The sequence below is a fragment of the Ursus arctos genome, unplaced genomic scaffold (assembly GCF_023065955.2).
Source record: "Ursus arctos isolate Adak ecotype North America unplaced genomic scaffold, UrsArc2.0 scaffold_22, whole genome shotgun sequence".
NCBI classification, from domain to species: Eukaryota; Metazoa; Chordata; class Mammalia; order Carnivora; family Ursidae; genus Ursus; species Ursus arctos.
Window position 1 is genome coordinate 57,062,880 of NW_026622897.1, and position 22,420 is coordinate 57,085,299.

Sequence of the window (22,420 nt, forward strand, 5' to 3'; positions counted from 1 at the left end):
GTAGCAACAGTGCCATACCCCTGAGTGTCTCTCTGCAGTCAGGCCCAAAACAGAAGCGTAGTCTTATCATTGAATTACGTATAGTATTTCTCTCTATCTATGTGATGCGTGCTGGCCCTTGTCTATCATCTTATTCCCTTTTGTTCTCTCAATCTACATTTGACCCTGAATTACTCCATCCCCAAATACAAGGGCTCTCATCCTAGACCTATGATCTAGTTCTAGTTCCTCCACTGACTTTAATGCACAAGCTCTGAAACCAATCTATGAATAATCACCTTTTTTTTTTATACTCCTGTGGGCTTTCAGTTGATGCAATAAAAATACTTCCCCAAAACCCAAGCAATGATCTTTTGCATCATCAAACTTGTCATATAGCTTTTAACATTTTTCTCTTTTTCAGTAATAGAAACAGAAGAAAGAGTCAAAGAGTCAAAGTGTATAATTATTTACACCTTTATTTTTGTTACAAGTTTTTATTTACGTTCCAGTTATTTAACACACAGTGTGATATCAGTTTCAGGTGTAGGATTTAGTGATTCAGCACTTCCATACATCGCCCGTGTTCATCACTAGTGCCCTCCTTCAGCTCCATCACACAGTTAACCCATCCCACCACCGACCTCCCTTCCAGCAACTCTCAGTTTGTTCTCCATAGTTAATAGTCTGTCTTATGGTTCACCTCTCTTCCTTTTTCCCCCCTATGTTTATCTGTTACATTTCTTAAATTCCACATATGAGTGACATCATGGGATATTTGTCTTCCTCTGACTGACTTATTTCTCTAAGCATTATACTCTCTAGCTCCACCCATGTCATTTCAAATGACAAGATGTCATTCTTTCTGATGGCTGCGTAATATTCCATTGTATATACATACCACAAATTCTTTATCCGTTCATCAGTCAATGGGAATTTGGGCCTTTCCATAATTTGGCTATGGTTGGTAATGCTGCCATGAACATTGGGGTGTATTCACACATTTAAAGCAAAGTAAGAACAATACCGTATTTGTAGGACTTTAGCCTTCATTGTTGACTCTGAAAATGGAGAAGAGAGCCATGAGTTAAGGAATATGGGCAGTCTACAGAAGCTGGAAAAGGCAAAAAAAAAAAAATGTTCTCCGCTAGTGTCTCCAGAAAGGCATGCAGACCCTCTGAAAACTTGATTTTAACTCAGTGAGATGCATGAGCTTTCTAACAAACTGGACTGCAGGATAATAAATTTGCTTTGATTGAAGGCGCTGCATTTCTGGTAATTTATCACAGTGGCATTAGAAAACTAATAAAGCTTTGCTCCCATGATCAGCACCTGGGAGAGGTGGATGAAGAAAGAGGGAGAAAATGATTTGGAATGAAATGGCAACAAAAGTGTCAGCTGGATGTTTATACGGGAGTGTCTGGAGCTGGAACAGCCCTTCCTAGTTGTCCTGATTGGGCTGGATCAGGTCGGCTTTCTGCTCCTTCATCCACCAGGCATTATGGGGGCTCTCTGGGAGGGGGATTTGACCTTAGGTGAGGAAGGTCCATTAGGCAAGAGAAAAAGCAAAGAGGGCCACATTCTCAGTGCTTAGATGATTGAGAACTTCAGATCTGAAAGGGGGATAGAGAGGACACACTGTAGCATCCACTATAAAACCCAAGCAGGGTAGGAGTTTCCTGTGGTGGAGACACTACCATGAAACTGCATCTAATTCTTTGGAATTTGCCTTTTGGTCCTTTTTGCCTCTGGCTTTTCTGAAAACCTCAAGTGAGAAATCTTTACATCCCTTCCCTGTCTTTGAAGTCTAACTAAGCCTTGTGTTTGCAGGTATAGGTTAGGCTTCTCACTCTTGTCCTTTAATAGCTGTTTCTATTGATTTCGAAGCTATTCATATACAAAGCACTTAGTTTTCACGTCAATTTTAATGTCTCTAAAGCTTTCTGGGGGGAATGACATACATAGACTGCCATCTTGACAGCGGAAACTGTCACATTATGGTTTAAAAGCTTGGGAAACCAATTTTTTTAGTGTATCTATTTGACAATAGGTCTGAGTGGAGTCATTTTTTTCATTTAATATTCACTTATGATAGTTTTCATTGTTAAGTTATTGTATGGTCTTTACTGACACATTTTAAAGTCCATAAATTAGAATGAGAGAGAATATGTTATGTGTATTGCAATGCCCTCCAAACACTTTGGTATTGTTTTGCTATTTGGAAATATATTCTTTTGTGTTTTTGACTTGTTCATTGAAATTATATCACATATTATTTTATATATTTCCTGTATGTCTATAAATAAAAGGGTATGCGTTATGTATAGACTCCTAATGCACTTTATTTTTAATGGAAATATAATATCTTTGAGTGAATACACTCTTTTGTCCATTTAAGTACTTATTTTGTTTGCGCTGATTCAAAGCAGTATAATAAAAAGTTTTGTGCACAAAGCTCATGTGGTATTTGAAGTAGATAATGTAATTATTCGACATTTCCAACGATCCTCAGTTCTTCGTTTACAGCCATTTGAAAGCTTCAGCGTTTTCCATCAGCTGGTGCTAATCCTTTAGCATTTCTTGTGGTGCAGGTTGGCTGGTAGTGAAATCTGTCAGCGTCTGTTTACCTCAAAATATCTTTATAGGTAACTGAAGATGACAAATGAAATTTGAGTAGACATTTGTAGTTGAATTAGGAATCAAATACTTCCCATAATGAAAATGCCAGGTCCACATATGTTCCCTGGTGAACTCTATGTGTAAAGAGAATTAATATCTCATAACGCAGCACAAAGTCTCCAAATCATAGGAGTGGAAATCCTGTATCTGAACTGAATCAGACCACCTCGAAGACTGGATATTTTCACCACTTCTCTCTACGGCCTCTGTGACCTAGATATGAAAAATTGTCAAGGGGGAAGATTGAGAAGATCAATCATGGACAAAGGACAGTGAGACCCAAAACTCACAGATGTCAATCCCCATGGCTAAGCATTCAATGAACCTAGAGAACGTGGTCAGGTCAGTGCAGAGAGATACCGAGTACTCAGGCTGAAAACAGGGTCTCCTGTGCCAGGTTATTATGTTTGAATTTAGAATATGGATTAAGTATGGTTTTTTATCTAGGAAAGAAAAATCCATAGAATCAGGCAGTGAAGTATTACTTAGAGGGAGATGGGATGTATCTTTCTTTGTATCTTATAGAAATGATAATATTTGTGTGTTTTTGCCCCATATTCGTAGTTTTCTCTCTATAAATTCCTATCCGTGTCACTTTTTCTTAGGCTTCTGTTTCTGGAAATCATAGTCTAGGAGTTTGGCCAGCAATCTCAGAGGATTTGATCCCAGGGCACAATTTACGCCAGAAAACGGAGTTAACCCGTTTGTCTACTTTTATAAGCAGCTAAGGCCTTAGTATAAAAGGACTCTCCTCAGACTGTATTTGTTTACAAAAGCACGCAGAGCTGTGCTGCTTGAGATGTTCCTGCGTCTCTATTCCTGTGGAGGAAAGAAGCATCCAAGATGAACTGTGGTTTGAATTCAGTGTGTAGTGCAGTGAAAGGGAGATGATCAACGGTGGCTGAGAACTGCTGGTTTGATCTGATACGATATGATAGCATCGTGTGGTCCAATGTCTGAATGTAAGAGGGGAAAACTTGCAACATTTTTTTTAACTGAAAACTTTAACTAGAATGATCAGTAGGAGAAGAAAGGGATAAAGAAAGGGGGGTAATCAGAAGGGGGAATGAAACATGAGAGACTATGGACTATGAGAAACAAACTGAGGGCTTCAGAGGGGAGGGGGGTGGGGGAATGGGATAGGCTGGTGATGGGTAGTAAGGAGGGCACGTATTGCATGGTGCACTGGGTGTTATACACAACTAATGAATCATCGAGCCTTACATCGGAAACCGGAGATGTACTGTATGGTGACTAACATAATATAATAAAAAATCATTATTAAAAAAAAAACTTTAATTTTTTTTCATTGTAATTTTTTTAATGTTTTAATTTTAACCTTGCAACCTTCAGATGGAGATTGGGTATCTGTAAATATATCCAGACGGTCCCAGGCTTTTAAAATCCATCTACAGAATGATTATGTAGTTGGTTGATAAATTATCGTTTCTGTTTCTCCTCTGGGTTATAGGGAATGAATGAATGGACTTCTGAAGCACAATGAAAACCTGAGGGGAGCAGTGCCATGTTACTGAGAGTTTATTTTCGCACAGAAACCCAAGCTAGGCATCGGGGTGTTAGGAGGCTTGTTGCTGGCCAGCATCAAGAATGGCTGTTACCTGGAGTTGCAGTTCTTAAAAAAACACAAATAAGGGGGCATTGCAAAATGCAGCTTTTATCTCCTCCACCCTCAAGAAACACACACATACACACATCTAATCTTAGAATGGATAGAACTATTATTTTTTTGCCTTGTTATGCTTCCCAAAGAAATAGAGAGCTATTTCAAGGATAAAAACTGGAGTCTGGGCCACTATATCCTGATCTTGAACCAGTCTGTCCTAAGGTGGAGACCCAGAGGACGTCCTTTATTTCGTTATTTGAGCTTATGAGGGAGGAGGGGCTTTTTCATTGTTTTGAAGTCAGTGCAAAAGCCGTCTTCTCTATGCCCTTTAGACAGCTACAGAAAGCAGTTCTGTCCAGACTTTGTTTCTCCCGACAGTTTTGTGATGCTCGGAATGCCTTCTTCACAGGTCCGTGCCACGCGAATTAACCCACATTCCCAGTTCACCAGGTAGAAGGAGTGAAGGCAATACATGCTCGTTCTGGAGCAGTCCTAAGATTAACAGGTGTTCCCAGAGGAACTGAAGTGGTGTGGAGAGTAAATGAAGACGCTTCAAATACTGCTAGAAACCACCATTCCCTCAACGCTCTAACACACGATGGGCTATGAAATGGGTTGGCCTTGGGAAACTGGAGACATGAACAAAAATACACATAAGGTTTATCATTATCTTTCTGGGATGTTTCATGTATGGACGTACATGACCCAGCCTGTGATGCCCCTCAGCAGGCATCCCAGAGTATCTGTGCTTTTGTTTGGGACAATGTACTTCTGATCTTCTGTTTCTCTTTGACAGGCTATTTGGCTGGACCTTGACATTTTCTCTATGTCAATAGTGATGAATGACTCATTGCATGATTTCTGCATTTCCTAATTACAGAAGTGTCTGGTGCATCTGTGCCTATCACCTTGCTTCTAGCTGCCTGTCGCCTTTCAGATTATATCTGCATTTCCATGTGTGCTTCCTTGAGGATTAAATTCCTTGAGACTGGCCTATTGAAATGAGTATGGCTTGGCTGACAATAAAAAAAAAAAATACATTAAAAATCCCTTTCAAACACCAACCTTTTTTATTTTCACTGTATACTGAAGCATTAAGCTAGTAATTTTCATGACCACCTGCAAACTCTTTCCCCCTCTTTCTAGGAATGACATCTCCGCTGTCATTTGGAAGGATGTTTTATCCCAACAGGAGTGTTTTTCACCCCCCCACATTCTTCCTCGTTGGAATCCCCGGTCTGGAATGGGCCCATGCCTGGATCTCCCTGCCTTTCTGCTTAGTCTACCTTGTGGCTTTACTGGGCAATGCCACAATTGTGCTGGTCATCAAGACAGAGCAGAGCCTGCGGAGGGAGCCCATGTTCCACTTTCTGGCTCTCCTTTCAACTATCGATTTGGCCCTTTCCACTACCTCTGTGCCCCGCATGCTGGGTATCTTCTGGTTTGAAGCTCATGAGATTAACTTTGGGGCATGTGTGGCCCAGATGTTTTTGATCCATGCCTTCACTGGCATGGAGGCCGAGGTCCTGGTGGCCATGGCCTTTGACCGCTATGTGGCCATCTGTGCTCCACTCCACTATACGACTATCTTGACATCCCGGGTGCTGGTGGGCATCAGCGTGTGCATTGTGTTTCGTCCAGTTCTGTTCACAATTCCCATTGTCTATCTCATCTACCGCCTGCCCTTTTGTCAGGCTCGTGTAATCGCTCATTCCTACTGTGAGCACATGGGCATTGCCAAACTGTCCTGTGGCAACATCCGTATCAATGCCATGTACGGGCTCTTCGTGGTCTGTCTCTTTCTGCTAGACCTGGTTCTTATTGTCATCTCGTACGTCTACATTCTGCGAGCTGTCTTCCTCCTCCCGTCACAGGATGCTCGGCTAAAGGCGCTCAGCACGTGTGGCTCTCACGTTGGGGTCATCTGTGTTCTCTACATCCCCTCAGTGTTCTCCTTCCTCACTCACCGATTTGGACACAACATACCACGCTACATTCACATTCTTGTTGCCAACCTCTATGTGGTTATCCCACCTTCTCTCAACCCCATTATTTATGGTGTGAGGACCAAACAGATTCGAGAGCGAGTGCTCCACGTCTTTATCAAGAAATAAGACACATGACATGTTCTTTGACTAAGGATTTTGCTCCATCTAGAGAGATGTGTGTGTTCTTGCTTTAACAAACATCTCCTAGTCCTAATCTATTGCCGCCAGGTTGAGATACAAGCTGATGTATCCCCATCTGTTGACGAATGGACTCTAAGACTTCTGGAACCTTCACTGGAGCTCAAGTTCAAAGGCTAATGGTCTATCTTGGAAGGAGCAGTGTGGCCTCTTTCTGCATGTCTTTAGGCAGAGTCTTTCATAGGATAAAGGTGCCCTTTTTCTGGGTAAGGAACATAGTATCCCGGCTTTTTTTTTTTTTTTTAATTCCAAAATTAAATAAATGTGGCAGTGGAAATTTGACCCTGTGTCCTACTTCATGTGTTGGTTGGTTTCTCCATTCCTTCATGCGTTCGTTTTATTATTCCTTTAGTTAACATTCATTTTGTGTTTGTTGTATGTCTTGGATCATTCTAATTGCTAGAGATATAACCATGAACAAGGCTAACACAAAATGTCTGGTTCTGTGGAGTTTGCACTGTGTTATGTTCTTTAAGAAAAGCCAGTTTATGGGTTCAAAAAAATCATTGCCAAATCTGTAGCTTGAAGTGGAATGGTCTCCCAAACATGTAAGATTCAGTGGAATGATAGCCAAAACAGACATACAATTTCAAAACTACTCCTTTTTTTTTTTAAAGTGTATTTATTTATTTGAGAGAGAGAGAGAGAGCGAGTGTGGGGGGAGAGTTTTCACATCAATTTTAATGTCTCTAAAGCTTTCTGGAGGGAATGAGAGGAGTTACATAGACTGCCATCTTGACAGTGGAAACTGTCACATTATGGTTTAAAAGCTTGGGAAACCAATTTTTTTTAGTGTATCTATTTGACAATAGGTCTGAGTGGAGTCATTTTTTTCAGTTAATATTCAATTATGATAGTTTTCATTGTTAAGTTATTGTATGGTCTTTACTGACACATTTTAAAGTCCATAAATTAGAATGAGAGAGAATAATGTTACCTGTATTGCAATGCCCTCCAAACACTTTGGTATTGTTTTGCTATTTGGAAATATATTCTTTTGTGTTTTTGACTTGTTCATTGAAATTATATCACATATTATTTTATATATTTCCTGTACGTCTATAAATAAAAGGGTATGCATTATGTATAGACTCCTAATGCACTTTATTTTTAATGGAAATATAATATTTTGAGTGAATACACTCTTTTGTCCATTTAAGTACTTATTTTGTTTGCGCTGATTCAAAGCAGTATAATAAAAAGTTTTGTGCACAAAGCTCATTTGGTATTTGAAGTAGATAATGTAATTATTCGACATTTCCAATGATCCTCAGTTCTTCATTTACAGCTATTTGAAAGCTTCAGCGTTTTCCATCAGCTGGTACTAATCCTTTAGCATTTCTTGTGGTGCAGGTTGGCTGGCAATGAAATCTGTCAGCGTCTGTTTACCTCAAAATGTCTTTATGGATAACTCAGGATGACAAATGAAATTTGAGTAGACATTTGTAGTTGAATTAGGAATCAAATATTTCCCATAATGAAAATGCCAGGTCCACATATGTTCCCTGGTGAACTCAATGTGTAAAGAGGAATTAATATCTATAACGCAGCACAAAGTCTCCAAATCATAGGAGTGGAAATCCTGTATCTGAACTGAATCAGACCACCTCTAAGACTGGATATTTTCACCACTTCTCTCTACGGCCTCTGTGACCTAGATATGAAAAATTGTCAAGGGGGAAGATTGAGAAGATCAATCACGGACAAAGGACAGTGGGACCCAAAACTCACCGATGGCAATCCCCATGGCTAAGCATTCAATGAGCCCAGAGAACGTGGTCAGGTCAGTGCAGAGAGATACCGAGTACTCAGGCTGAAAACGGGGTCTCCTGTGCCAGGTTATTATGTTTGAATTTAGAATATGGATTAAGTACGGTTTTTTATCTAGGAAAGAAAAATCCATAGAATCAGGCAGTGAAGTATTACTTAGAGGGAGATGGGATGTATCTTTCTTTGTATCTTATAGAAATGATAATATTTGTGTGTTTTTGCCCCATATTCGTAGTTTTCTCTCTATAAATTCCTATCCGTGTCACTTTTTCTTAGGCTTCTGTTTCTGGAAATCATAGTCTAGGAGTTTGGCCAGCAATCTCAGAGGATTTGATCCCAGGGCACAATTTACGCCAGAAAACGGAGTTAACCCATTTGTCTAATTTTATAATCAGCTAACCTTAGTATAAAAGGACTCTCCTCAGACTGTATTTGTTTACAAAAGCACGCAGAGCTGTGCTGCTTGAGATGTTCCTACGTCTCTATTCCTGTGGAGGAAAGAAGCATCCAAGATGAACTGTGGTTTGAATTCAGTGTGTAGTGCAGTGAAAGGGAGATGATCAACGGTGGCTGAGAACTGCTGGTTTGATCTGATACGATATGATAGCATCATGTGGTCCAATGTCTGAATGTAAGAGGGGAAAACTTGCAACATTTTTTTTAACTGAAAACTTTAATTTTTTTTCATTGTAATTTTTTTAATGTTTTAATTTTAACCTTGCAACCTTCAAATGGAGATTGGGTATCTGTAAATATATCCAGAGGATCCCAGGCTTTTAAAATCCATCTACAGAATGATTATATAGTTGGTCGATAAAGTATCATTTCTGCTTCTTCTCTGGGTTATAGGGAATGAATGAATGGACTTCTGAAGCACAATGAAAACCTGAGGGGAGCAGTGCCATGTTACTGAGAGTTTATTTTCGCACAGAAACCCAAGCTAGGCATCGGGGTGTTAGGAGGCTTGTTCCTGGCCAGCATCAAGAATGGCTGTTACCTGGAGTTGCAGTTCTTAAAAAAACACAAATAAGGGGGCATTGCAAAATACAGCTTTTATCTCCTCCACCCCCAAGAAACACACACATACACACATCTAATCTTAGAATGGATAGAACTATTATTTTATTTTTTTAGCTTGTTATGAATCCCAAAGAAATAGGGAGCTATTTCAAGGATAAAAACTGGAATCTGGGCCACTATATCCTGATCTTGAACCAGTCTGTCCTAAGGTGGAGACCCAGAGAACGTCCTTTATTTCATTGTTTGAGCTTATTAGTGACTAGGTGCTTTTTCATTGTTTTGAAGTCATTGCAAAAACCACCTTCTCTCTGCCCTTTAGACAACTACAGAAAGCAGTTTTGTACAGGTTTTGTTTCTCCAGACTGTTTCGTGGTGCTCAGAATGCCTTCTTCACAGGTCTGTGCCACCTGACACTTCCTAGGCATTCTTTTACCCACATTCCCAGTTCATCAGGCAGAAGGAGTGAAGGCAATACATGCTCGTTCTGGAGCAGTCCTAAGATTAACAGGTGTTCTCCTAAAACTACTTCTAGCTGGCCTGTTGTCTTTTGGATTATATCTGCATTTCCATGTGTGCTTCCTTGATTTTTTGCATATCTCTCTTCAGACAGGAGCTTTACAAAAGGTACAGGGCATATGAAATTATTCCATATTTAATAGCAAGTTCTGTGTCTTATCATTTTGCTGTTGGCTTCCTGATAAGCAGTGTAGATTAAAAAAAAAAAAGAGGATTAAATTCCTTGAGGCCGGCCCATTCAAATGAGTATGGCTTGGCATAAAATAAAAGAAAAAAATACATGGAGCCCCTCGGTGGCTTGGTCGTTAAGCTTCTGCCTTTGGCTCTGGTCATGATCTCAGGGCTCTGGGATGGAGCCCCCCATCAGGCTCCCTCCTTGGCGGGATGCCTGCTTCTCCCTCTCCCACTCCTCCTGCTGGTGCTCCCTCTCTCCCTGTGTCTCTCTCTGTCCAATAAATAAATAAAATCTTTAAAAAAAATTATCCCTTTCGAATAGCAACCTTTTTTGTTTTCACTATATATTGAAGCACTAAGCTAGTCATTTTCATGACTACCTGCAAACTCTTTCCCCCTCTTTCTAGGAATGACATCTCCGCTGTCATTTGGAAGGATGTTTTATCCCAACAGGAGTGTTTTTCACCCACCCACATTCTTCCTCGTTGGAATCCCCGGTCTGGAAGGGGCCCATGCCTGGATCTCCCTGCCTTTCTGCTTAGTCTACCTTGTGGCTTTACTGGGCAATGCCACAATTGTGCTGGTCATCAAGACAGAGCAGAGCCTGCGGAGGGAGCCCATGTTCCACTTTCTGGCTCTCCTTTCAACTATCGATTTGGCCCTTTCCACTACCTCTGTGCCCCGCATGCTGGGTATCTTCTGGTTTGAAGCTCATGAGATTAACTTTGGGGCATGTGTGGCCCAGATGTTTTTGATCCATACTTTTACCGGCATGGAGGCCTTCGTCCTGGTGGCCATGGCCTTTGACCGCTATGTGGCCATCTGTGCTCCACTCCACTACAGGACCATCTTGACATCCCGGGTGCTGGTGGGCATCAGCGTGTGCACTGTGGTTCGTCCAGTTGTGCTTACACTTCCCATGGTCTATCTCATCTACCGCCTGCCCTTTTGTCAGGCTCGTGTAATCACTCATTCCTACTGTGAGCACATGGGCATTGCCAAACTGTCCTGTGGCAACATCCGTATCAACGCCATCTACGGGCTCTTTGTGGTCTCTTTCTTTCTGCTGGACCTGGTCCTTATTGTCATCTCGTACGTCTACATTCTGCGAGCTGTCTTCCTCCTCCCGTCACAGGATGCTCGGCTAAAGGCGCTCAGCACGTGTGGCTCTCACGTTGGGGTCATCTGTGTTCTCTACATCCCCTCAGTGTTCTCCTTCCTCACTCACCGATTTGGACACAACATACCACGCTACATTCACATTCTTGTTGCCAACCTCTATGTGGTTATCCCACCTTCACTCAACCCCATCATTTATGGTGTGAGGACCAAACAGATTCGAGAGCGAGTGCTCCACGTCTTTGCTAAAAAGTAAATATTCTTGCCCATGTTTACCAAGCGTTTTGACCTAGGAAGGAAAATGTGGGCTCTTTTCAGCAATTTTTCTCTGTCTAAATTTAGTGCTGCCAAATTATATTCCAGAGCATTTGATCTTGGCCTAATATTGATTCTATGATTTGAATAATTTTCAAAATATTACAAGTTGAAGGCTAATTCCTTAGAAGCAGGAAGTGTTTGCATTATTTCACGCTGTGTGAGAAAGAAGAGTCCACGCAATGACCCTTCCCATCATTACATTTGCAGTGCTTTTTTTCTCCCCTGATTTTTAAGTCCTACTTTTCCCTCTGTTCAACAAAAGTCAGACAAGGAAACATACTACAAATGCCTTTGTTCTCACAACATGGAATTAAAAACTATTGTTACTGCAGCTTATTTATCTTGAATGTTATTCTTAATCAAACACACAAGACATTTAATTTGAAATGACCTATGAGACTTACCCCACCCAGTTCCAATTTTGTCTTATCCTCAGAGATGGCAATGATCACTACACGCTCTTCTTCTTTGAGCGTAAATTGATCTTTTTAAATTCAATAATTTCTGTGGGGTTTGCGATTATAATTTTTTATTTCATGTGAATGGTAATGCACTGTGTATCATTTCACAGACAATTGTTTCACTTACTATTAAATTTAGAGACTGTCTATGTTGATACATATGGGATATAGTGTTCTTTTTTAAATGTAGTAATATCTTTCATTTGCATTTTATCTTTTCATAATTTGAAGATCTATAATACTTTAGTTATATTTAATTCAGAATTGATGTTGTGACGTCTTTATGAATTATTTTTGTTCATCTTTGACAAATTTCTAAAGGTTCCAAGCTTAGAAAATGTAGGACCGTCAGATAGTAGGTTACTAATTGAATAGGTCATGTCTTTATTTTTATGGTGTTTATTTACTGATTTCGTTGCCTCCTCTCCAAGTTTCCGCCTAGTTTCTTTGAAGTCTCATAGCATTTTTTTTTAAAAGATTTTATTTATTTATTTGACAGAGATAGAGACAGCCAGCGAGAGAGGGAACACAAGCAGGGGGAGTGGGAGAGGAAGAAGCAGGCTCAGCAGAGGAGCCTGATGTGGGGCTCGATCCCATAACGCCAGGATCACGCCCTGAGCCGAAGGCAGATGCTTAACCACTGTGCCAGCCAGGCGCCCCTCAGAGCATGTTTTTGATTACACTTGACATATTAGCACTTTCCTATAAGCCCTTTATATTTAATACCTTAGTTTCAAATGGCAGATTACATTTTTAAATGAACTCAATACTGATTATATTGCCTATAACACATGCTTTTGACACTTTCAAACCGAGGATTTCCTCGTAGCTTTATTATATATCAACATCCCCACATCTATGTTGTTATTGGGGTGTATGTTAAGTTTTACTTTTAATTCCACTCTAACTGCAATTTATTTTGAGGTGAGATTTAAGAAAAGAAATACCTTTCTGTTTCTATTTAATAACATAATTTTTCTAACCTGTTTAATTACATAAATGACTTAATAACTCATCGCTTCAGAACTGATTTTCATTTATTCTTTCTTTGTATTAAATTTCAATTTATACACGAGTATGCTTTTCACTTATAGAGCTGGTTTGTCTGTTCTTGAACCAATATCACAATGTTCTTCATCACTAAACATTATAAAATATTTTAATAACTTTTAAAGCTGATTATCCTCCTGTACTTTTCTCACTCTCCCTTTGTTCTTTAAATTAACTTCTAGAAAAACAAAATAACATGCTGTCATTTTGTTGTACTTAAAAATATCCTGTTGGAATTTTGAGTTCATTTATTATTTGGTTCATTTACTATCAATTAATTAAACAATGTGTTTTTAATTCCTTAAAGTATTAGCTGAGAATTATTATGCTCTTCACTTGGACAAGCACGGATACTAAAATGTGCCCTGGGGCAACTGCACCGTGACTACCCTTCCCAGCCCCCTGTTTCCCAGCATTCTCTTCCCTGTAAGTTTCCAGTTTAGAGTTGGTCACATCAGAAATGCATAAGCTGTGGGAGCAAATGTGAAACAGCAACCACTATTTTCTGTAGTTCATTATTGTTTACAGGGAGAGACAGAGAAACACAACGATACTAGAGCATTCTCATTTCTCCCCCTGTCCTTCAGCTCCATACACAGCTCTCCATGGCTACTGACCTGCTTATCAACAGCGTTCACAAATGCACCATCAAATATTTTACTGCAAACAGAGGCAGTAGCCAGGAATAACAAACCATCTTCCTTAAATTTCTACACTCACTTCTTTTATGGATCCATCCCAGAAGCGGAGAGTACCAAGTCTTCTGCAAATACCAACTCATTCACGCAGGCCTAATCTGGCTAATAAATTTATTTTTGGATCTTCCCCCCCCAGCTCCTCCCACAATTGTATCTAATTCCTATAATAAATTCTTTATTCCTTAATACTTGTAGTGGTTCTGAACCCTAACTGATGTAGGTATAGATACCAGAATTGCTTCCTTACTTAATCAGTCTTAGGGAAATTAGGGCCTTGCTGCTATTGGCAAAGGGGAGACATTGGTGGTATGTAGAATGTGGTAACAAAACACATTATTACCTTCTATAATGAAGTGCTTAAAGAAGGCAAGACTTGGAGTGTCCAAGTATTTCTGTTAAATATTTTAGTAAGAATAAGAAAAGTATAGATTGTTCTTTCTGTGATAAGCTGGAGAAGGAGGATAAAGGAAATAATGAGTCAATGAGGTCAGGGCTTTAAATATCTAGCTCAAGGCCCAGGCACAGGAAACAAAGCATGTTAAACTATGCTTTAAAAAAAATAAAAATAATAAAAAAAAAAATCTCCCGATCTCCTGCTAGGTCATTTATTTGAAAGAAACAAAACTCTAAAAATTGGAATAGACATCAATGAAGTAAATCCTGAGCTCTGCTAAACCCCCTTTACCATTAGAAGCAGCTCTTCTTGTCTTGTATGAGGTAGATAGTCTCCCCCTGTTCAAAGAAAATACCTTCCCCTGAGATAGCTGGCTTTAAATGGATTGGTGATCTATGCCACAAAACTTCCCACCACTCTGTATGGTTTCTGAGAATAGTGGTGTCTAATAGGAATAAAATGTGGGTCACCTATATAGTTAAGATATGCTATTAACCATGTTATGAAGCCTAAAACTAACTAAAGGTAGTTCAATGGAATATTTAATCTAACTTAATATTATCTAAAATTTATTTAAGCATAAAATCAATATACATATCAATTAAATATTTAATATCATTTAAATGATAAAAGTAAGTCTTCTTAATCTAGTATTAAACACAAAACACATCTTATTTTGTACACTAAATTTTCAATGGCTAAAATAAAATGCAAAACAAAACAAAATATTATGTTGAACTGAGAAATATTTTATACTGCTTCAGACTTTAAGCTTTGATTAAAATAGTTAAAAATTCATTCTTTCAGTTGAATTTGCCACATTTCAAATGTTCAATAATCACATATGGCTAGTATGTAGTGTGTGGGAAAGTACAATTCTAGATTTATGATTGGACACAAATACTAGCAGCCTCCAGGGATAAAATATACTCACCTAAACATAAACAGATAAAACATGGGGAACATGTGTGATACTAAATTCTGAGTTCTGGATATGAGTCAGAGAAATATGACATAACAGGAGGCTGAATTGTAGTATGAGGACCTTAAATAGAGATTCTGGACTCACTGTATTTGGAAATGGTTCCAACAGTTGGATAGTTGACTGAAACCTGTACTCAAAGATGGTCTTCAATAAATGAACTGAAATGCCAGAATTTCCCTGAAGAAAACCATAAAGGAAAGTTTCCAAAGACTCAGGGAACATAGAATGTTAGAGTGGATTTGTCATGCCTATTCAACCAACCCCTAACTGTGCCCCTAGGATCCCTAGAAAACACTCTCCTCATCATGGCTATAACAGATATGTTCCTGAGGAGAACCTAGAAAACCAGGAAAAGTTCTGCTCGCGCTACTTTCTGCAGGTCAGGAATGATGTCAGGAATTTTTGCTGTCAAACTGTTTCCTGAATTCAATCTTGAGACAACTCTGAAGCCCAGAGCTCATTGAAGTGGAGGCTGTTTTCCCCTGTAGAAGGATCCTACTGAACAACCAAGTATCACTGGTCTTCCTGAAAGGGACATGTGATCATCTATCATCAAGACAATGCTTTGAAAAAGAAAAGCAAAGCTGGAGTCATCAGAATTCTGAACTTCAAGCTATATCACAAAGTGGTAGTCATCAAGACAGTATGGTACTGGCATAAAAACAGACACATTACGACAATGGAACAGCATAGAGAACCCAGAAATGGACCCATAACTCTATGGTCAACTAATCTTCAACAAAGCAGGAAAGAATATCCAGTGGAAAAAAAGACAATCTCTTCAACAAATGGTTTTGGGAAAATTGGATAATGACATGGTAAGAATGACACTTTCTTTCCCCATACACAAAAATAAATTCAAAATGGATGAAAGAACTGAATGTGAGACAGGAAACCATCAGAATCTTAGAGGAGAACTCAGGCAGTAACCTCTTTGACCTTGGACAGAGCAACTTCTTACTAGTTACATCTCCAGAGGCATGGGAAACAAAAACAAAAATGAACTATTGGGACTTCATCAAAATAAAAATCTTCTGCACAATGAAGGAAACAATCAGCAAAATTAAAAGGCAACCTTTGGAATGGGAGAAGATATTTGCAAATGACATGGATGATAAAGGGTTAGTATCCAAAATCTATAAAGAGCCTATCAAACTCAACACGCAAAGCACAAATAATCCAGGTAAGAAATGGGTAGAAGACATGAACGGACATTTTTCCAAAGAAGACATTCAGATGGCCAACAGACACATGAAAAGATGCTCAACATCACTCATCATCAGAGAAATACAAATCAAAACCATGATGAGATGCCACCTCGCAATGGTCAGCGTGGCTAAAATTAACACCCCAGGAAACAACAGATGTTGTGAGAATGCAGAGAAAGGGGAATTTCTCTGCGATGCAGCAATTGCACTACTTGGTAGTTACCCAAAGAATACAAAAATACTGATTCCCAAGGAGTACATGCACCCCAATGTTTATAGAAGCATTATCAACAATAGCCAAATTATGGAAAGAGTACACATGTCCCTCAACTGATGAATGGATAAAGAAGAGGTGGTATATATACTCCACTGTATATTAGAATGGAATGGATTATTACTTAGCCATGAAAAAGTGAAGTTTGTCATTTGCAGTGATACAGATGGAGCTAGAGTGTATTATGCTAAGTGAAATAAGTCATTCAGAGAAAGATGAATACCATATGTTTCACTCATATGTGGAATTTAAGAAACAAAACAGATGGACATATGGGAAAGGGGGGGAAAAAGAGAGGGAAGCAAACCGTAAGAGACTCTTAATGATTGAGAACAAACAGGGTTAAAAATATGGATGATAACTTTCTAGCTACAAAAATACTTATAAATATTTACATCAAAAGTTTGAAGTAGTTACTAGCCTATAATATAAAATTACATGACAACAAATGCATTAGAATTTCAATTGATCAAAGATAAGGGGAAAATAAAAGGAGATATAAACAAGAAAATTCAGAAACCCAAAGAGGAAAGACAATCTGGTCAGATATAAACTTCTTATGGACAACATGAACATCAGTTAAGAATTAAATACTATTTTTACTATTCTGAAAAAAATTAGACTTAATCTCTTTACTAAAAGAGCTTTGGCACAGGCATTATAGAGAAAAGTATGAAGTTTCTTCAATAAAAGAAAAAAACTAAAATTACTATATGATCCTGCAACTCCACTTCTTGGTAAATATCCTAAGGAATAAGATCAGTGGCTCAAAAAAATATGTACACTCCTGTGCTCGCTGGATCATTAGTCATGAAAGCCCAGATAAGGAGACAAACCAAGTATCCATTGACAAACTAATAGATAAAGAAAATATTGTATATGTAAACAATGGAATATTACTTAGTCTTAAAAAGAAGGAAAACTTCCCAAGAGGGCTTGTGCTAAGTGAAGTAAGCCAGACACAAAGACAAATACTATATGACCTAATTTTTATATGGAATCTAAATAGTCAATCTCATAGAACCAGAGAGTAGAACGGTGGCTAGGAGTGGGGGAAAGAGGAGAAATACTCATAATGGGTACAATCTTCCAATTATAAGATGAATAAGTGTGGGGATCTCATGCACAGCATGACAATTACAGTTGATAATACTGTATTGTATTCTTGAAATTTGCTAGAGTAAATCTTAAGTTTTCTCACCACAAAAACCAAAATGTAACTGTGTGAGGTGATGGATGTGCTAATTAACTTGATTCCGTAATCATTTCGTAACATATATATAAAATCATAACGTGTACACCTTTAAAAAATCACACTGTGTAAGCTAAATATAGACAGTTTTTTTATAATAATATTTTTTATTATATTATGTTAGTCACCATACAGTACATCCTGGTTTCTGATGTAAAGTTCCATGATTCATTAGTTGCGTATAACACCCAGTGCACCATGCAATACGTGCCCTCCTTACTACCCATCACCAGCCTATCCCGTTCCCCCACCCCCCTCCCCTCTGAAGCCCTCAGTTTGTTTCTCAGAGTCCATAGTCTCTCATGCTTCATTCCCCCTTCTGATTACCCCCTCTTTCTCTATCCCTTTCTTCTACTACCGATCTTCCTGTTTCTTATGTTCCATAGATGAGAGAAATCATATGATAATTTTCTTTCTCTGCTTGACTTATTTCGCTTAGCATAATCTCCTCCAGTCCCGTCCATGTTGCAGCAAATGTGAAATGGTTCTTTTTGATGGCTGAGTAATATTCCATTGTATATATAGAGCACATCTTCTTAATCCAGTCATCTGTTGGAGGGCATTTGGGCTCTTAGCCACGATTTAGCTATTGTGGACAATGTTGCTATGAACATTGGGGTGCATATGGCCCTTCTCTTCACTACGTCTCTACCTTTGGGGTAGATACCCACTAGTGCAATTGCTGGATCTTAGGGTAGCTCAATTTTTAACTTTTTAAGGAACGCCCACACTGTTTTCCAAGGTGGCTGTACCAACTTGCATTCCCACCAACAATGTAGGAGGGATCCCCTTTCTCCACATCCTCTCCAACAATTTCTGTTTCTTGCCTTGTTCATTTTTGCCATTCTAACTGGCATAAGGTGATATCTTAGTGTGGTTTTGATTTGAATTTCCCTGATGGCTAATGATTTTGAACATTTTTTCATGTGTCTGTTAGCCATTTGTATGTCTTCATTGGAAAAGTGTCCATATCTTCTGCCCATTTTATGATTTGTTTATTTGTTTCTTGTGTATTGAGTTTGAGAAGTTCTTTGTAGATCTTGGATACCAGTCTTTTATCTGTAGTGTCATTTGCAAATATCTTCTCCCATTCTGTGGGCTACCTCTTAGTTTTTTTGATTGTTTCCTTGGCTGTGCAGAAGTTTTTATCTTGATGAAGTCCCACAAGTTCATTTTTTCTTTTGTTTCTCTTGCCTTTGGAGATGTGTCATGAAAAAAGTTGCTGTGGCCGATGTCAGAGGTTGCAGCCTATGCTCTCCTCTAGGATTTTGATGGATTCCTGTCTCACATCGAGGTCTTTCATCCATTTGGAGTTTATCTTTGTGTATGGTGTGAGATAGTGGTCAAGTTTCATTCTTTTGCATGTAGCTGTCCAATTTTCCCAGCACCATTTATTGAAGAGACTGTCTTTTTTCCACCAGATGTTTTTTCCTGCTTTATCAAAGATTAGTTGCCCAAAGAGCTGAGGGTCCATTTCTGGGTTCTCTATTCTGTTCCATTGGTCTATGTGTCTGTTTTTGTGCCAGTACCATGCTGTCTTTGTGATCACAGCTTTGTAGTATAGCTTGAAATCGACATTGTGATGCCGCCAGCTTTGCTTTTCCTTTTCAACAGTTCCTTGGCGATTTAGGGCCTTTTCTGGTTCCACACAAATTTAAGGGCTGTTTGTTCCAGTTCTTTGAAAAATGTCATTGGTATTTTGATCAGGATAGCATTGAAAGTGTAGATTGCTCTGGGTAGCATGGACATTTTAACTATGTTTATTCTTCCGATCCATGAGCATGGAATATTTTTCCATCTTTTTGTGTCTTCTTCAATGTCTTTCAAGAGTGATTTGTAGTTTCTAGAATATAGATCCTTTATGTCTCTGGTTATAGCATCCTTTCCTGATTAAAACCCTTCAGAGTGTAGGGATAGAGGGTACGTTCCTCAATCTCATAAAAACCATCTATGAAAAGCCTACAGCAAATATCATTCTCAATGGGGAAAAGCTGGAAGCCTTTCCCTTAAGATCAGGAACACGACAAGGATGCCCACTCTCGCCATTATTATTCAACATAGTACTAGAAGTCCTTGCAACAGCAATCAGACAACAAAAAGGGATAAAAGGTATCCAAATCAGCAAAGAAGAAGTCCAACTGTCTCTCTTCGCAGATGACATGATACTCTATATGGAAAACCCAAAAGAATCCACCCCCAAACTACTAGAACTTATTGAGCAATTCAGTAATGTGGCAGGATACAAAATCAGTGCTCAGAAATCAGTTGCATTTCTGTACACGAACAATGAGACTGAAGAAAGAGAAATTAGGGAATCCATCCCATTTACAATAGCAGCAAAAATCATACGTCATCTTGGAATTACCTTAAATATAGACAGTTTTTATTTGTCAATCCTATTTCTATAAAGCTGGGAGATCATCAGTTAATTTATAATACTATATCCTCCAAATAACCTTAAAATGAAGATGAAACAAAGGGTTATTTTTTAGGCAAAGAAAACTCACTACCAGAAAAATTGCGTCGGGTACTATTTAAGTTTATTTCTTCAGTCATGAGTAACCTCATTACAGATGAAATTTTAAAGATGCAAGAAGGAATGAACACCAGTGGAAATAGTAAACATTTGGAAACTTTTAAATAAATATTGACTTTCCAAAACAATAACCCTATGCGTGTAAGTTTCAAAGTTTATAAGAAGTAAATTAAACCATCAATAGTATATAAGTCAGAAAGTAGAAAAAGGGACAATTTTTTTTATCCTTTATGAATAGAAAGCAGTAGGACTGCTAGTTTATACTAAAATTTAATAATTTGCAGGGGCATCTATAGGACAATGGCAAAAGTAACTGTAAAATTATGTATGAAATCAAAGCAAAGCAAATGAGACTTACCAGTCATGATTAAAAAATTCTAAAGAAGAAAATCTTTGTTGTGAAATACCTGTATCTCAGGTGAAGTAAAAGATAGTAAATATGAGATTTAGTTAAGAAAAAGAATAATTATGTTAAACGTGCATGAAATTTGCAGTGTATTTAAAATATGAAAGTCGTCAGACTGGTTTAAATACAAATTCTTTTATTGAAGAGACTGTCTTTTTTCCATTGGAGGTTCTTTCCTGCTTTGTCGAAACATTAGTTGACCATAGAGTTGAGGGTCCATTTCTGGGGTGTCTATTCTGTTCCATTGGTCTATGTGTCTGTATTTATGCCAGTCCCATGCTGTCTTTGTGATCACAGCTTTGTAGTACAGCTCGAAATCCGGCAACATGATGACCCCAGCTTTGGTTTTCCTTTTCAACATTCCCCTGGAGATTCGGGGTCTTTCTGGTTCCATACAAATTTTAGGATTTTTTGTTCCAGCTCTGTGAAAAATGTCCATGGTATTTTGACAGGGATGGCATTGAAAGTGTAGATTGCTCTGGGCAGCATAGACATCTTAACAATGTTTATTCTTCCAGTCCATGAGCATGGGATGTTTTTCCATCTCTTTGTGTCTTCCTCCATTTCTTTCATAAGTGTTCTGTAGTTTCTAGAATATAGATCCTTTGCCTCTTTGGTTAGGTTTAGTCCTAGGTATCTTATGGTTTTTGGTGCTGTTGTAAACGGAATCGATTCCTTAATTTCTCTTTCTTCAGTTACACCGTGAGTGTATAGAAATGCAACTGATTTCTGAGCATTGTACCATCTTCCTTACCTACCACCACTAACAGGAGGGGTGTCAATAGCATCTTGCAGGGGATAATATGCATGCCGTCTTTAGGAAGATGCACTCTGCCTCAAAAAAGCAAGACAAGGGGCACCTAGGTGGCTCAGTTGGTTAAGCGTCTGCCTTCAGTTCGGGTCATGAACTCAGGGTCCTGAGATTGAGCCCAACATTGGGCTCCCTGCTCAGCGGGGATCCTGCTTGTCCGTCTGCCTGCCACTCCCGCTACTGGTGGTCTCTCACTTTCGGGCAAATAAATAAAATATTTTTAAAAAAGCAAAAAAAAATTCTTTGATACTTGTAAATGGAGACAAATTCAATTATCAAGACATTAAAAGGCTGAAAGAAAAAAGATAGATGTTTATAAGTTGAGTTTGCTGACTAATTTTAAACTCTACAAATTCCATAAAGTCAGAGAAAGTGGAATAGTCATCATTTTATTCATATTTATGAAAATATGCACTCGAAAATGATTATATTCAGAGAAAAAAAAAGCTCCATGAACTATCAACTACTCTAGCGGCAATGGATGCATTCAAACCTTTTTATATATACAAAGACAGCATGGTACTGGCACAGAAACAGACACATAGACCAGTGGAACGGAATAGAGAACCCAGAAATGGACCCTCAGCTCTTCGGGCAACTAATCTTTGAAAAAGCGGGAAAAACATCCAGTGGGAAAAAGTCTCTTCAATAAATGGTGCTGGGAAAATTGGACAGCTACATGCAAAAGAATGAAACTTGACCACTCTCTCACGCCACACACAAAGATAAACTCCAAATGGATGAAAGTCCTCGATGTGAGACAGGAATCCATCAAAATCCTAGAGGAGAACAGAGGCTGCAACTTCTTTGACATCAGCCACAGCAACTTTTTTCATGACACATCTCCAAAGGCAAGAGAAACAAAAGAAAAAATGAACTCGTGGGACTTCATCAAGATAAAAAGCTTCTGCACAGCCAAGGAAACAGCCAAAGAAACTAAGAGGCAGCCCACGGAATAGG

The 22,420-nt window shown here is 38.7% G+C and overlaps 2 protein-coding genes across 2 annotated transcripts; both read left to right on the forward strand.

The window, feature by feature from the left end:
• The first annotated feature begins 5,457 nt into the window (after nucleotides 1-5,457).
• Nucleotides 5,458-6,396, forward strand: LOC113249888 (olfactory receptor 52J3-like). Its single transcript, XM_026491332.4, has one exon. The coding sequence runs from the start codon at nucleotides 5,458-5,460 to the stop codon at nucleotides 6,394-6,396; it is 939 nt and encodes a 312-aa protein (XP_026347117.3).
• Nucleotides 6,397-10,384: 3,988 nt separating this feature from the next.
• LOC125282474 (olfactory receptor 52J3-like) lies at nucleotides 10,385-11,323 on the forward strand. The gene has a single exon (XM_048217337.2). The coding sequence runs from the start codon at nucleotides 10,385-10,387 to the stop codon at nucleotides 11,321-11,323; it is 939 nt and encodes a 312-aa protein (XP_048073294.2).
• Nucleotides 11,324-22,420: the final 11,097 nt, after the last annotated feature.